Source organism: Elephas maximus, chromosome 4 (genome assembly GCF_024166365.1).
Source record: "Elephas maximus indicus isolate mEleMax1 chromosome 4, mEleMax1 primary haplotype, whole genome shotgun sequence".
In the NCBI taxonomy this organism is placed as follows: domain Eukaryota; kingdom Metazoa; phylum Chordata; class Mammalia; order Proboscidea; family Elephantidae; genus Elephas; species Elephas maximus.
Genome location: NC_064822.1, coordinates 161,027,187 through 161,040,914, shown reverse-complemented (window position 1 = coordinate 161,040,914; position 13,728 = coordinate 161,027,187). Strand labels below are relative to the sequence as shown.

Below are 13,728 nucleotides of genomic sequence, written 5' to 3'. Positions count from 1 at the left end.
ATCTATAAAGAAATTCTAGAAGGATTTACAAGAAACTGAAGGAAAAAAAAAGTAACCTATTGAAGGCAAAGGGAAACAGGGTAAATACCACTAGGGAGGCTGGAGTTCTCAATTTTATATTGTTTTAATTCCTGTACTGTGAAAATATATGCTATAAAAAAGCTATGCAAGAGACTAATTTAAAAAATTAAAATCATCCATCAGCTGAACCTGTTTTTTAACTGCCTGAATATTAGTGAATCCTGTCGTTTTATTTTCAATTTTTTTCCTTCTCTATTTCCAGCCTGCAAATGCAATGGGCATGCTGATACTTGTCGCTTTGACATGGCTGTGTGGGAGGCATCAGGGAATCGTAGTGGTGGTGTCTGCAATGACTGTCAGCACAACACAGAAGGTCAGCACTGCCAGCGGTGTAAGCCAGGTTTCTACCGTGACCTCCGGAGACCCTTCTCTGCCCCAGATGCTTGCAAATGTAAGTGCATTCATGGTTACTGGAACGAAACGATAATTTGTATAAAAGAGATGAATCTTTCCATCCTTCCTTTTGCCGGCTCAACAGAGAGGTCATGAATTCACATGTAATACACTCACAGACCTCACTCAATTTTTTCATTCATAAGGGGCAAGAATTTTCAATCTGTCAGATGAGAACAGTGCATTATTCATAAGACAAATTTCCGCTCTCACTCCCTGTGAAATAAAATTGTTTTCTTTAGAACCACATTTTGAAAAACAAGATGACTAATAAAACAGAAAAACAATGATGAAGAGAGATGTATTTAAGGCTATTTTAAGACTAAAATATAAATATAGACTATAAATGGACTCAGTTGATAAAACAGTGATTACCTGTACTTATATCATTCTACCTTTCATCTCCAGAATGAATGAGAACACCTGAAAAACCACAGGTTTTGGTTTTATTATTACGTCACTTTTGTTGACACTACTCTAATGTATCATAAATTCAGAAAATAACCGTAATTTCCTTTCTTCCAAAATACTAAATTCTTATAGAAAGAGTTCTGCTTTTTGTTGGCATAACTTCAAGAAGTTTATTTGACAAAAAAAGCAGAATTTTAAAAGACCTACCCAATTCATATGGTATTTTCTGAAACCACATATGATAAATATGAAGAGTGCATTCAGAGCTTAAGTAAGTAAGTGTCAAATATGGATGACTAGCTCATCTAACTACATGAGGATTTACAGGTCTATCAACTCAGAAATTATTAGACAACAGAAACCACTCAAGACTGTTCATGGAGATTGATGATCATGCCCTTCCTTTCCCCACCAAGGACTCCGCGTTCTAGCTCAAAAACAGTGACAGGAAGGGAGCAATACAATGGGAAGTAATGAGTTAGAACCTTGGGGTTATTTTAATTTAAAGGAAAAATTACTTTGCTCTTGAAAAGTACTTATTTTTAACATCGGGCATGAGATATCAACATGAAATTTGAGCGTGCTTACTTGTTATAGGTTTTTCGCTCTTAAATAGTGGAAGTTAGAGAGTGGCACAGCTCCCTTTCAACATCGAGCCTAAAATTTGGATTTCTGTCATATTTGTTTTTACTGAGAATCCTGGTTTGTGCTCAGACTTTTATTTTAATAGTCAGCAAACAGAGCCAGATTAGATGCCTTCACTGCCACTCACTGGCCAGGTGACCCTATGCCAGCTATTGAAACTCTTTGAACTTAATTGCTTTATATGTAAAATACTTCCCCGTAGGGTTGTAATGAGGACTACATAAGATAAAATACGTAAAGTGCTTAACACAATGTCTATCATAAGTAAGCCCTCAAGAATTAGAAAATATTACTATAATAATTGTTGTTGTCCTATAAAATAGAAGGTGGGAAATAATATAGGGTTTCTGCTCTTTATTGATTAAAAACCTTATGTCGAAGATAATTACTTCTTAAAATCCACAGTACCTTAGGGATTCAAATACAGGACCCTTAACCCCATGTGCTGATTGAAGTGTCCATTTATAAAACTGCTTCTACTTAGAACATATTCGGAAGCCCTGGTGGCATAGTGGTTAAGAGCTATGGCTACTAACCAAAAGGGTCGGCAGTTCGAATCCACTAGGCGCTCCTTGGAAATCCTATGGGACAGTTCTACTCTGTCTTATAGGCTATGAGTAGCAATCGACTCAATGGCAACAGGTTTTTATTTTTATTTTTTTGGTTTTAGAACACATTTAGTCCTAATACAAGTTTGCATATATGTTTATATGGTTAGGTAGGCTAAAAAGTTTGGTATTTTTTCCCTAGGACACTGGAAGCCATTGCAGTTACTTAGTTAGAAAAGTGTCATACATTTCCAATATATTTTAATTTGAAAGCATTCCATATTATTCATTGCTTTTCACTTTACAAATCAAATTTTAAACTGCTTGGTTTTGTAAAATCATAAGAAAGGTTAATGTGCAAAGGATTAAAACAGAGATAACTTTTTTTTTAATGCCTAAATTTTACCCATAAAAAGAGAAAAACAAAAGACTTTTCTGGCACACTTGGAGCCAAAATTATATATTTTGTTTATTTTTGTTTTGTTTTTATTTTATTTTGTTTTTTGTCACTATTGTATGTTCAAGTCATGGCTTATATTTTTACTAAATGTAAACAGTCTATAATCTGTAGCTTTCTAAACCCTAAAGAGATCGTGATTTCAGAGTTCTATAAAAACAGCATGAAAGAGAATGTTATTTTATAAGTGACTCCTTGTTAATAGTCACTATTTACTGAGATAGCTCTTCTAGAGACTTGTGCAGAACAGGTTTTGGTGTTCAAACTATCAGTTTTATGAAAAACATAAGCAAAATGTGAGAAGGTAGCCAAAATGAACAAGACACATAACTTTTTATTATGCTTTTTCAGTTCAATGCACTTGAACAATTAGGATATTTTTAAAGCATATTCTTTCATTCAACAAATTCTTATTGACTACTACTGTGTATGATGGAGCTGTGACTGGGCAAGAGAGATACAGTCTTTTCACAAAGCTTACATTCTAGTGGGATATATATACGTATATACACATACACACACATACATATATATACACATATATGTCTTTATGTATTTAATATATACATATATGTGTACATATAAATGTATACATTATATATATGTGTGTGTATGTATATACATCCACATGAGTAATATACACATGAGCAAAAGAATAATCAGTATTGTGTTAGAGAGTGTGGAGGAAAGCACATAAAAAAAAAAGCACACAGGAGGGGAAATTAACAAGAGTTGAGTGCTCTAGGTTCTGACTTGAGACCTGGGACTTAAGTTTAATAAGAATTAACATAGCATGACTAGGGGTGTTCTCAGCAAAGGGAACAACCAATGCCAAAAAGAAACCAAAGAAATAATATAAAATATTCTGAGAACTGAAAAAAAAAGTTCAGCATGGCCATAGAGGTAAGAAAGGCTGGGTGGGCACTAATAGTATGAGGATGAGAGCAGTAAAGAGGATGGATAACTGGCTGGAGGTGCCTTTGACTTGGACTTCTCAGTGAGCAAGGGTGAATCATGGATTAAACTACCCACAAGTAGTTGATAATCAGTCAATAAGCATCATTTAGTATAATTGTCTGGGCCCTATTAAGTTAATATTTATAAGTAATATCCAAGTGTCAGAAGACCAAAGACACCAAAGCCATTCCAATAAAAACTCCATCAAGATCACATTAAGGCATTCCCCAAAAACCTGAAACATAATAAGGTAATTGTAACATACAGTAGAAGCAACAGTCAAGAAATCAAAGACATATCGCATTAGGCGAATCTGCTGCACCAGACCTCTTTGAAGTTTTAAAAAGTAAAGATGTCGCTTTGACGACTAAGGTGTGTCTGACTGCGCCCCCCCCAAAAAAAAAATCCATTGCAGTCTAATCAATTCCGACTCATAGCAACCCTATAGGACAGAGTAGAACTGCCTCATAGGGTTTCCAAGGCTGTAAATCTTTATGGAAGCTGGCTGCCACATCTTTCTCCTGTGGAACAGTTGGTGGGTTTGAATCACTGACCTTTTGATTAGCAGCCACAAACTTAACCACTGAGTCTTTTCAATAACCTCGTAAGTATGTGAAAGCTAGACAGTCAAAAAGGAAGACAGAAGAAGATGCATTTGAATTGTGGTGTTAGTGAAGAATATTGAATATACTGTGGACTGCCAGAAGAAAGAACAAATCAGTCTTAGAAGAAATATAAGCAGAATGCTCCTTAGAAGAGAGCATAGTAAAACTTTCAGCTTGCTTACTTTGGATATGTCATTAAGAAAGATCAATTGCTAGAAAAAGATATCATGTTTAGTAAAGTAGAGGGTCAGCCAAAACAAAGGAAATGTTCAATGAGATGGATTGACATGATAGCCACAACAATGGACTCAAACGTACTAACAATCACGAAGATGGCACAGGACTGGGCAGTGTTTTGTTCTGTTGTATATATATAAGTTCGAAATGAGTCGGAGCCAACTCTGACAACCTATTTGTCTGGATTAGTTCCTCAACCCCTTAAGCTGTCATTCACCTACATCTAGGCTACTGAAAGAACTGAAGACACAAACTACTAACAATAAGTCATATTGCTAATCACTGCTAGTTAACAAATACTTATGTGATACTTAATACACCAAGTAGGCGGAAATATAAAAATAACTGATATCGATTTAACCTTTTTAGCATGATTTGCAAGGAGCTCCTGGGTGGCACGGATGGTTAAGCGCTCAACTACTAACTGAAAGTTTGGCAGTCCGAACCTACCCAGAGGCACCTCTAAGAAAGGCCCAGTTATCTGCTTCTGAAAAGTCACAGCCTTGAAAATCCTATGGAGCACAGTTCTACCCTACAACACATGGGGTTGCCATGAGTCAGAACTGACTTGATGGCAACTGGTTTGGTTTTAGCATAATTTTTTTGTAGAAGGTAGATGGGTTTCCACCTCCTGTTTGGGTTCCTTCTCCAACAGCTCCCTGATCTACTAGGTAGACTGCCAGAGGCAGGCATATCTCCATCCACTTTATGATTGTTCCAGGATATGCTTAGAGCAGAGACGCCTGTAATCCACTTCTCTAGTTTCCTTACTGGCACCTTCTTCCAGAATATTCCTCTGGTTCTTCTCATCTGTTTTCTGATTCCAATGCTTAACTTATCAGCACATCCAATTCTTCTCCCTACCTACTCTTCATAATATATTGTTTGATTGCCAATATGTTTGACAACATTTTCATTACTATTTAGTAACATTTCCATATCGTTAACTCCCTTCTTAGCAGATATATCCCTATGTCACCTTTGTAGTTATTAATTCTGATAGTTACGACAAATAAGTTAACATACTTAACATTTATTAATTACCTACAATGCAAAATGATTTCATTTTACATGGATCCACAATCAACACCCATGAAAGCAGCAGTCAAGAAATCAAAAGACACACTGTATTGGGCAAATCAGCTGCAAAAGGCCTCTTTAAAGTATTGAAAAGCAAAGATGTCACCTTGAGGACTAAGGTGCACCTGTCCCACGCCATAGTGTTTTCAGTCACCTTGTATGCATGTGAAAGCTGGATAATGAATAAGGAAGACTGAAGAAGAATTGATGCCTTTGAATTGTGGTATTTGCAAAGAATATTGAATATACTGTGGACTGCCAAAAGAACAAACAAATCTGTCTTGGAGGAAGTACAACCAGAATGCTCCTTAGAAGCAAGGATGGGGAGACTGTCTTCACATACTTTGGACATGTTGTCAGGAAGGATCAGACCTGGAGAAGGACATCATGCTTGGCAAAGTAGAGGGTCAGTGAAAAAGAGGAAGACCCTCAATGAGATGGATTGACACAGTGGCTGCAACAATGAGCTCAAGCATAGCAACAATTGTGAGGATGGTGCAGGACCAGGCAGTGTTTTATTCTGTTGTGTATAGGGTCACTATGAGTCAGAACCAACTAAACAGCACTTAACAACAAAAACAACACAATGTACAAGATTTAATGCTAGGTGCTGGTAGAAGTACTGCTGTAGCTAAAAATCTTACCCACATTATTTCCTACTTTACTTTTATGAGAAAGGTAGTACTGAGAAAACAAACTGATACAAAAAAAAAAATTTTTTTAAACTATCTCAGTGTGTGGCTCCATCAACATGTACAATATTATTGAAAATTGCAATTTATTATATTTATTCTTCTGTGCTTACCAAGGCAGAAAAGGAACCTGCTACTCAGTGTGTGGTCTACAAACCTGCAGTACTGGCATCATCTGGTTGCTAGGTAGAAATGCAGAGCTACTGATCCCACCCCAAACCTACTGAATGGGTCAAACATGCACTTTAATAAAATTCCCAGGAGACTGTATCATGTCAAAGTTTGAGAATGCTGTAGAATGCTTTTTAACAAGGATTAAAAGCATTTTAGCACTTAACTCTATGGTTAATTTTTAAAATTAGTTAGATTATCCTGCTATTTCCTGAGCATCCAAATGAACCAAGGTTTACATCTCTATTTTTGTACATATAGGTTTAGAATGGTTTTTTGAATTACATATAAATTTATTGAGAAAAAATGGAAATCTGGATAGACGTGTTTCTATGGTACAGTATTTTCCAAAGTTTGATCCATGAATCACTATTCTACGAGATGTTAATATTAATCATGTGAGAGGAAATTTTTACATGGTCTTAAAATTTAGGAAATGGTGAATTAATCAAAGGTTTCTTTACTTCAGGATTTCTCAGAGTCTTTAATATGCTAATGTTCATTATATACCTCATTGAATGCTAAGGGTGTGTTTCTCAAACTTAACCAGAGAATTGTGGGGCCAGTATTCTACAGAACATGCTGGAAAATGTTGCTACAGTGTAGTGGTCAGATCTATATGCCTACTTAATTTGAGAAGATGTATCTTGGAAGATTCCTTCTGTATACCCACCCAGTGCCGTCGAGTCAATTCCGACTCCTTCTGTATATAAAAAAATTTTGTTCCTAATTCCCCAGTGCTAGAGCCTACAACTGTATATCAAGGAAATAATTAAGCTTATATTTCTATCAGTGAAATAATCACAAACATAATCTCCCCCAAAAATCTTTCCATAAATCTTCCCTAAAAGACCTTACGTTCTAGGTGGAGAGAAATTTACAGTAACAGACAATTTCAATACACTGTGGTGATTGGCGGTGGTGGTAGTGATGATGATGATACATAATGGTAATAGCTAACATTTATTGAGTGCATACTATTCTCCAGCCACTGTTCAAAGGGCTGTATATGTATTAACTCATTTAATTTTCACAAAAGAGCTCTGACATAGGTACTATGATATCCCCACTTGATATGAGGAAAGTGTAATGAAAAAGATATACTGAGTGTTTAAAGGAGAGTATGGGGTGGGGGAGACAATTAAGGGAAGACTTCCTCAAGGTGATGCCTCAAGTATTTTTTTGATAGCTGTTTTTTATTTTTTCCTCTAGAAGTAGTGAAACACAAAGTTTGCCCTACTTTCTAACATTAATGGTTACGTTTATTGCCTTTAATGGAATCTAGAAAATGAAAAGAATTTATATTCTTCCTCACAGCATCTGTTGTCATTGTTGTCAAGTGTCATCAAATCAGTTCCAACTCATAGTGACCCTATGTATAACAGAACGAAACTCTGCCCAGTCCTGCGCCATCTTCATGATTGTTGTTATGCTTGAGCCCATTGTTGCAGTCACTGTGTCAGTCCATCTCACTGAGGATTTTCTTCTTTTTCTCTGAGCCTCTATTTTACAAGCATAATGTCCTTTTCCAGGGACTGATCCCCCAATAATATGTCCAAAGTAGGTGAGATGAAGTCTCGCCATGTTTACTTCTAAGGAGCATTCTGGCTGTACTTCTTCCAAGACAGATTTGTTCATTCTTTTTGCAGTCCATGGCATATTCAATATTCTTTGCCAACACCATAATTCAAAGTCACAGCATCTACTATAAACTTAATAGAACACTTACCTGGGCATATTGGTTCATTCAATAAATATTGGTGACGTTATACTTGGGACTCTATTCACAGCTAGGTAGCTAACTCCCTGCCAAATAAGCCAAGGACTTACTGACCCCGTTAATCATCCAGGCTATTTTTTCCCTCCCATTCTCATGATAAGCACGGTTCTAGATGCTAAGGTTCTTATGTGTATACTTGTAGATATGGTCATAAATTTATCAAATCTGAATAAATGGGACCCTGAACCAAATCTACTAGATTTATTCCTGTGAGCAATTAAATCATCTCTGTTCTCATGTCCTCTTTACTTCAACCTCAACCTGAGTCTACTGTGAGACCCAGCCAATCAACTATACATTTCCATAGCCAGGAAATCACTTCCAAGGATTCCAGAGATATTGTTTGTTTTTTTAAGGCTAGTGGAGATCACTGAAACTGAATTTATTTCTACAACTCAAAAAAAATAAATAAAAAGGACAGTGCATTTAAGGTCTGTAAACACAAGGGAAAATGTGATCTCTCCAGCTGAATCTGGGACTGAGAGAAGAAACAGAGGCTCAAACTGGCTGGTTGCTAAGATACAGAGATAAAATGGAAACCAGAATTATCACTGTGTGCTGAGGTACTTCAAGAAATACTATTTCTCTGCTCTCAGAGACCAGAGTGTTTCTAGAGAAACTCACTTGAAACCACTAAATTTACTATGGGCTTTAGTCTCCTATAACCTAAGTAGATTTTTCTATGGCAGGCACACTAAAAATGTGAAAACAACCCTACAAGACAATAGTGTGCTGGTAAACTGGCTCTCTGTGGCTTAAATATTTCCACCATGGTCAATTTCAAGCTACCAGATCATTTTTCATCAGGAAGTCAAATAGTCTGTACCAAAGGTAGAATGGTTTCTCTCCTTGGATAAAATCTTGTCTTCTACCTTCACGGTCCTGCTTCTTTGATCTCAAGCACCGCTCCTCACCTCTAGCCTGGATGTGAGTCAGAATCACTTGGAAGCACTTACTGAAAATGCAGAATCTCAGAGCCCTGCCCAGACCTACTGAATCAGAATCTCCAAAAGGAATGAGGACAGAAAAAAAGCATCACTGGTGATTCTGATCCAGCCTTTGGTCTCTGGCCAGCATTTGAGAACCATGGGTTTTTATGGGCATATACCATTCCTGTATCTAGTGTGAGTTCTGTTCACTCCCATACTTTTATGAAAGATTTTGTGCTAATAATTATCCGTAACATAATCTACACACTGAATAGCCATGTCTCTAACAGAAAATCCTAAAGGGTTACTGAAACTCTGGCTAGACATGCTTTTCCTGACATGCTAATAGACATAAATGTTGATAAGCATTCTTATCAGTTATCTTTTTCCACTTAAGAATGTCTAACATACAACCTTTGCTTTTTTCCCAGAAAATTTCTGCAGAAATTCTAAGATGTCTGCTTTTCATGTAACAGTTTCAAAAGTTATACCTGGTAATGCCACTGGAGAATTCCCTCTTATTCATAGTATATAGATTTATTTACCATAAATACCTCATACTTTAAAGTGAATTATTATAATGAGTCTAGAATTTATAATAAAAATTTACTGGCAATTTACTTTTAATTCCATACTTACATATTTCAGAACATAACATTAAACTACTATGGGTATAATATTGTGTCCATAATTAAATAATCATTGAATCTAGTTCTTCATGAAGTCCCCTTTTTCTCTCCTCCTTTTAACACTAAAGGATATATCAAATATTAGATGGATGAAGAATGGATTGGGTATATAATATTGATAGCTATTCCATGACACTTTTCTATAGGAAATTCCCCTTACTTTAGTAGAAAACATGGCTTGAAACAGATGTTTAAAGAAGTGCTTTGTAGAAGAAAATTAGCTCTTTTTCTAGGAAACAGATAGCCACATCTCTATAGGCCAGTTAGTTACTTCACAAGAAATTTATTGACTGTCATGTCAAGGCACATATTTTTAACTGTTGCATAGTTTCTCCTCATATTTAGGGAAAAATCAGTAAATGGAAAAGACGGCAGAATTCATTCCGTGTTAAACAACCTCTTGAAAAAATGGCATGCCCTTCCTTCCTCCTTGATGGGCCAAAATAAATGTAGCCAATTGCCATTTAGCAGAGAGTACTAAAAATAACCTTGGTCCTTCTGCCCTAAAACCCAGACCAAGTGTTTACCAAGATACCTTATGGTTACTCGGTTACTGTTACCCTAATAGCCAGCTATCCTTATAAAGAAAGGGTTCTATCTTTTTTCTCCTTACTGGCTTAGATGACAACTGCTCAACTGATGGAAGCTCAGGTCTCTGGGTGACTGATTATCTTGCTTCAGTCTAGCTTTCCATCCTCCACAGGCTGCTCAGATATTACGATTTCATGATGCCTCAAGAAGAATCTCTGCGTTTCTCTGCTTGCTTTTACCTATAGTTAACAATGATTTCATTCCACCTCTGGTATGGCTATTTGTTCCCTTTAAATTGTCTTAGAAGTAAAGTTTTTAAATCAATCAAACCCAGAATACATTACCACAATGACACAATTAGGAACCTATAAACACCTTCTATTTTTCTTTCCTGTGCCTGTGTTCCACTCCATCTCAGAAAAAGATAATTTCCCAGGGGTCATTGAGGTCTCTTCAAATAGTAGCTTAGTGGGCTTTTCCTCTCAAATTGTGGTTTTAGCAAAGCCACATGACTTCATTTTATGTCATATAAACAACTTAGACCTCTTTGTTTTATATTGAAGCAACTGTGAATGATTTCAACATAGAATCAATATGAAGTAACTGTTTTGGAAAAGCAGACTTTAAATAGAACCAGTGACTTGGCAGTAGTAGCAGGGAAACTTTCATCTCAGTTTTGTTTTGTTTTTTTTAATCTAGAAAATAAACCATAAAGTTAAGAAGTAAAAGATATTTAAAAAAAAAAAGATCATAATGTAATAATCATATTAGGCCTATCTTTAAAAACAGATTAAATAACACATATTAAAATTCACCCCCCAAAAGGAGACCATTTTATAAATTGATGAATAATAAAAGCCGGTCAGGTCTGGGAAGAGAAGTGGGAGAAATCATTAAGTTCTCTAAAATGTCTTCAAAACAGTAAGTGTAATTCACTAAATAAATAAATAATATGCCATTCTGCATTTGAAGAGGACAAGTATTAAATAATCAAACAAATCATTATAAAATACCGAAAGCCTGGAAGAGTCCAGACAAAATTATAACGGATGTAAAGAAGACAACAAATAGCATTTGTTGAATGTCTGGTATGCACCAGACACTGAACTGCACAATTTACGTGTTATCTCACCTAATATCTTAATGAGATGGATGGTGTCTTTTCTATTTTACAAATAAGAACCAACAGTTACAGTGGAGTTGATTCTGACTCATGGAGACCCATGTGTGTCAGAGCAGAACTGTACTCCTTAGGGTTTTCAATGGCTGATTTTTTGGAAGTAGATCACAAAGTCTTTCTTCCAGGGCACCTCTGCATGAACTCAAACCTCCAATTTATCAGTTAGCAGCCCTACATGTTAACTATTTGCACCACCCAGGGAATCCACAAATAAGGACACTGAGGCTTAAGTTGGTTATGTAATATGTCCAAGTTCACACAGCTGGTCAGTGGCAGGGCTGAGAGTTGAACCCAGGTTCATCTGACTCCAAAGACCTTGATCCAAAGACCTACAAAGAACCAAAGATCTCTACTCAACATTGTGACCTAGTTTATGAAAACAAAATGAATAAACAAAGGCAGAAATAACCAGACATATATATTAGAACCAAAAATAATTCTTAAGGGACCTTGTTTAAAAAAAAAAAATATGGCAGCAGGTTTTGTTTTTGAGGCCCTACTTAGTAATAAATAGCCATGTAAAGTTGGAGAGTGTTCAAGACAGCCCAAGAAAAACCATTTTTAAAAGAGAGATACTAATGAATAAAGAAGATAAATATTCTCAGGTTAACTAGGAAACTTCTCAGAAAGAATACAGTAACTGTTTACAGATACTCAAAAAGTGTAACTTGATATAGGGGAGAAGCAAAAAATGATTTACTTCCCTAGAACAAGGAGCCATAATTAGATATAATTGGATGAAAGTGAGGAAAAGGAATTTCAAATTGATTAATGTAGTTAAAAAATTTTGCTGCCAGTGAAAGGCATTTATGGGTGGGGAATGTTACTACAGAGTTAGAATAAAGAACTTTTATTACACATAATAAATAATAAAACTCAACTTTGAAGCACAAAATGTAGTGAAATAGTCTTGCACTCATGTAGGGAATAGTCTTGCACTGGGAAGATTCAGAATGATTAATTTTGTTTTCACCATTTTAGTTTTCTATGGATTTCTTAGATTTTTGTTGTTGTTTCTAATATCTTATAATGTTGTAATACTGTATTGCTAAGATACTATAAACCTATAAAATAAGTAGTATGAGTCTTTTGGAAGGTTCATCAACACATAAAATCACTTCATAATTGTCACTTATTGGGACAATTGATTGCATCCCTAAAATGAGTCAGCCATGGTCCTAGGTTTTAAAAAAGATTTGGTTACCACCTTCTAGACCATCACGGTGTGCTGTAGAGACAGCAGTGAGGGTGAAAAATCATAAAGAGATTATATTGGAGGCCAGAAGACCATTTAATCATTAAGAAAATTTATTCAGTGACTACAGTTCATTCATTTTTAAAAGTTCAATCTATATTTTTTCAGTGCCTGCTGTTTGGCAGGCCTGTGCTAGTAAATATACATACAATGAAACAGACAAGATCCCTACCACCATGGAAACAAACAACAAATTTACCCAAGCAAACAGGTAATTAAAAAATGTTATGAAGAAAAAATAAAGGGTGCAGTGGCAGATTATAACAAGGACTAATTACATGAGTTCAAAAGAGAGATTTAAGAAACAGGAGAGATGTTCAAAAGATGGAGTCAATAGGGCTTGTTTCTCCAGGGGAAAAAAGGAGTTGGAGATGACCCCAATATCTGGCCAGATACCAGGATGGATTGGGAATACAGGTAACTGAGCAGGTGGTATTTCTTCAAAAAAAAAAAAAAGATAATGGGGTATGATAAAACCAAACCCTTTAAAGCAAAATAGAGCGACCAAAATTACATCAAAATTTTCGTGTAATAAAATTCATCTGAAAAAAAAAGAAAAAAAAATTCATCTGTATGCTCAAAAGTGTGTCCTTCTGTTTTAACTGAAGTAGCAAACCAAGAATATAAAATTGGCTTTTTAACTACCTAAAAATACCAAACCCGTTGCCGTCAAGTCGATTCCAACTCATAGAGACCCTATAGCCAAGCTCTTAACCACTGCACCACCAAGGCCCCTTTAACTACCTAATATCTCTTAAATATACTGGAACTGTCTCAGTTACAACTAATAAACAGAAAAGTAATGATACAGAAAACAAATTGAGGGTCAGAGAAGTGGTTGCATAATAAAGCACTAAAAATAAAGAGTATGATTTTTGTATTTATTTGCATTATGCATGTAAGAGTTTAGAAGACAGATAGGAAATATGTTTAAATACCTTACATTATTATTTTTTAAAAATATTCAGAGTAGAATTGCCCCATACAGTTTCTAAGGAGCAGCTGGTGGATTCAAACCATTCACCTTTTGGTTAGCAGCTGTAGCTCTTAACCACTAAGCCACCAGGGAAGCCACCAGGGTTTCCTA

General features: G+C 35.8%; 1 protein-coding gene and 1 long non-coding RNA gene across 6 annotated transcripts in view; one reads left to right on the top strand and one right to left on the bottom strand.

Annotated features, from left to right (window-relative positions):
* Positions 1 to 13,728, bottom strand: part of LOC126075894 (uncharacterized) — a 197,029-nt gene that overhangs the window by 26,360 nt on the left and 156,941 nt on the right. Inside the window, exon 5 of one of the 2 annotated variants that reach the window (XR_007517318.1) lies at positions 11,236 to 11,715. The exons of the other annotated variant lie outside the window; for it this stretch is intronic. This is a non-coding gene — a long non-coding RNA (uncharacterized LOC126075894). Of the gene's footprint in view, positions 1 to 11,235; positions 11,716 to 13,728 lie in introns of those variants that run through there. 2 annotated transcript variants of the gene reach the window in all.
* NTN4 (netrin 4) overlaps positions 1 to 13,728 on the top strand; it is a 124,315-nt gene that overhangs the window by 79,655 nt on the left and 30,932 nt on the right. For all 4 annotated transcript variants that reach the window (XM_049884095.1, XM_049884094.1, XM_049884097.1 and 1 more), the window contains exon 5: positions 284 to 472. In XM_049884095.1, the coding sequence (XP_049740052.1) occupies positions 284 to 472 (189 nt within the window). The remainder of the gene's footprint in view (positions 1 to 283; positions 473 to 13,728) is intronic.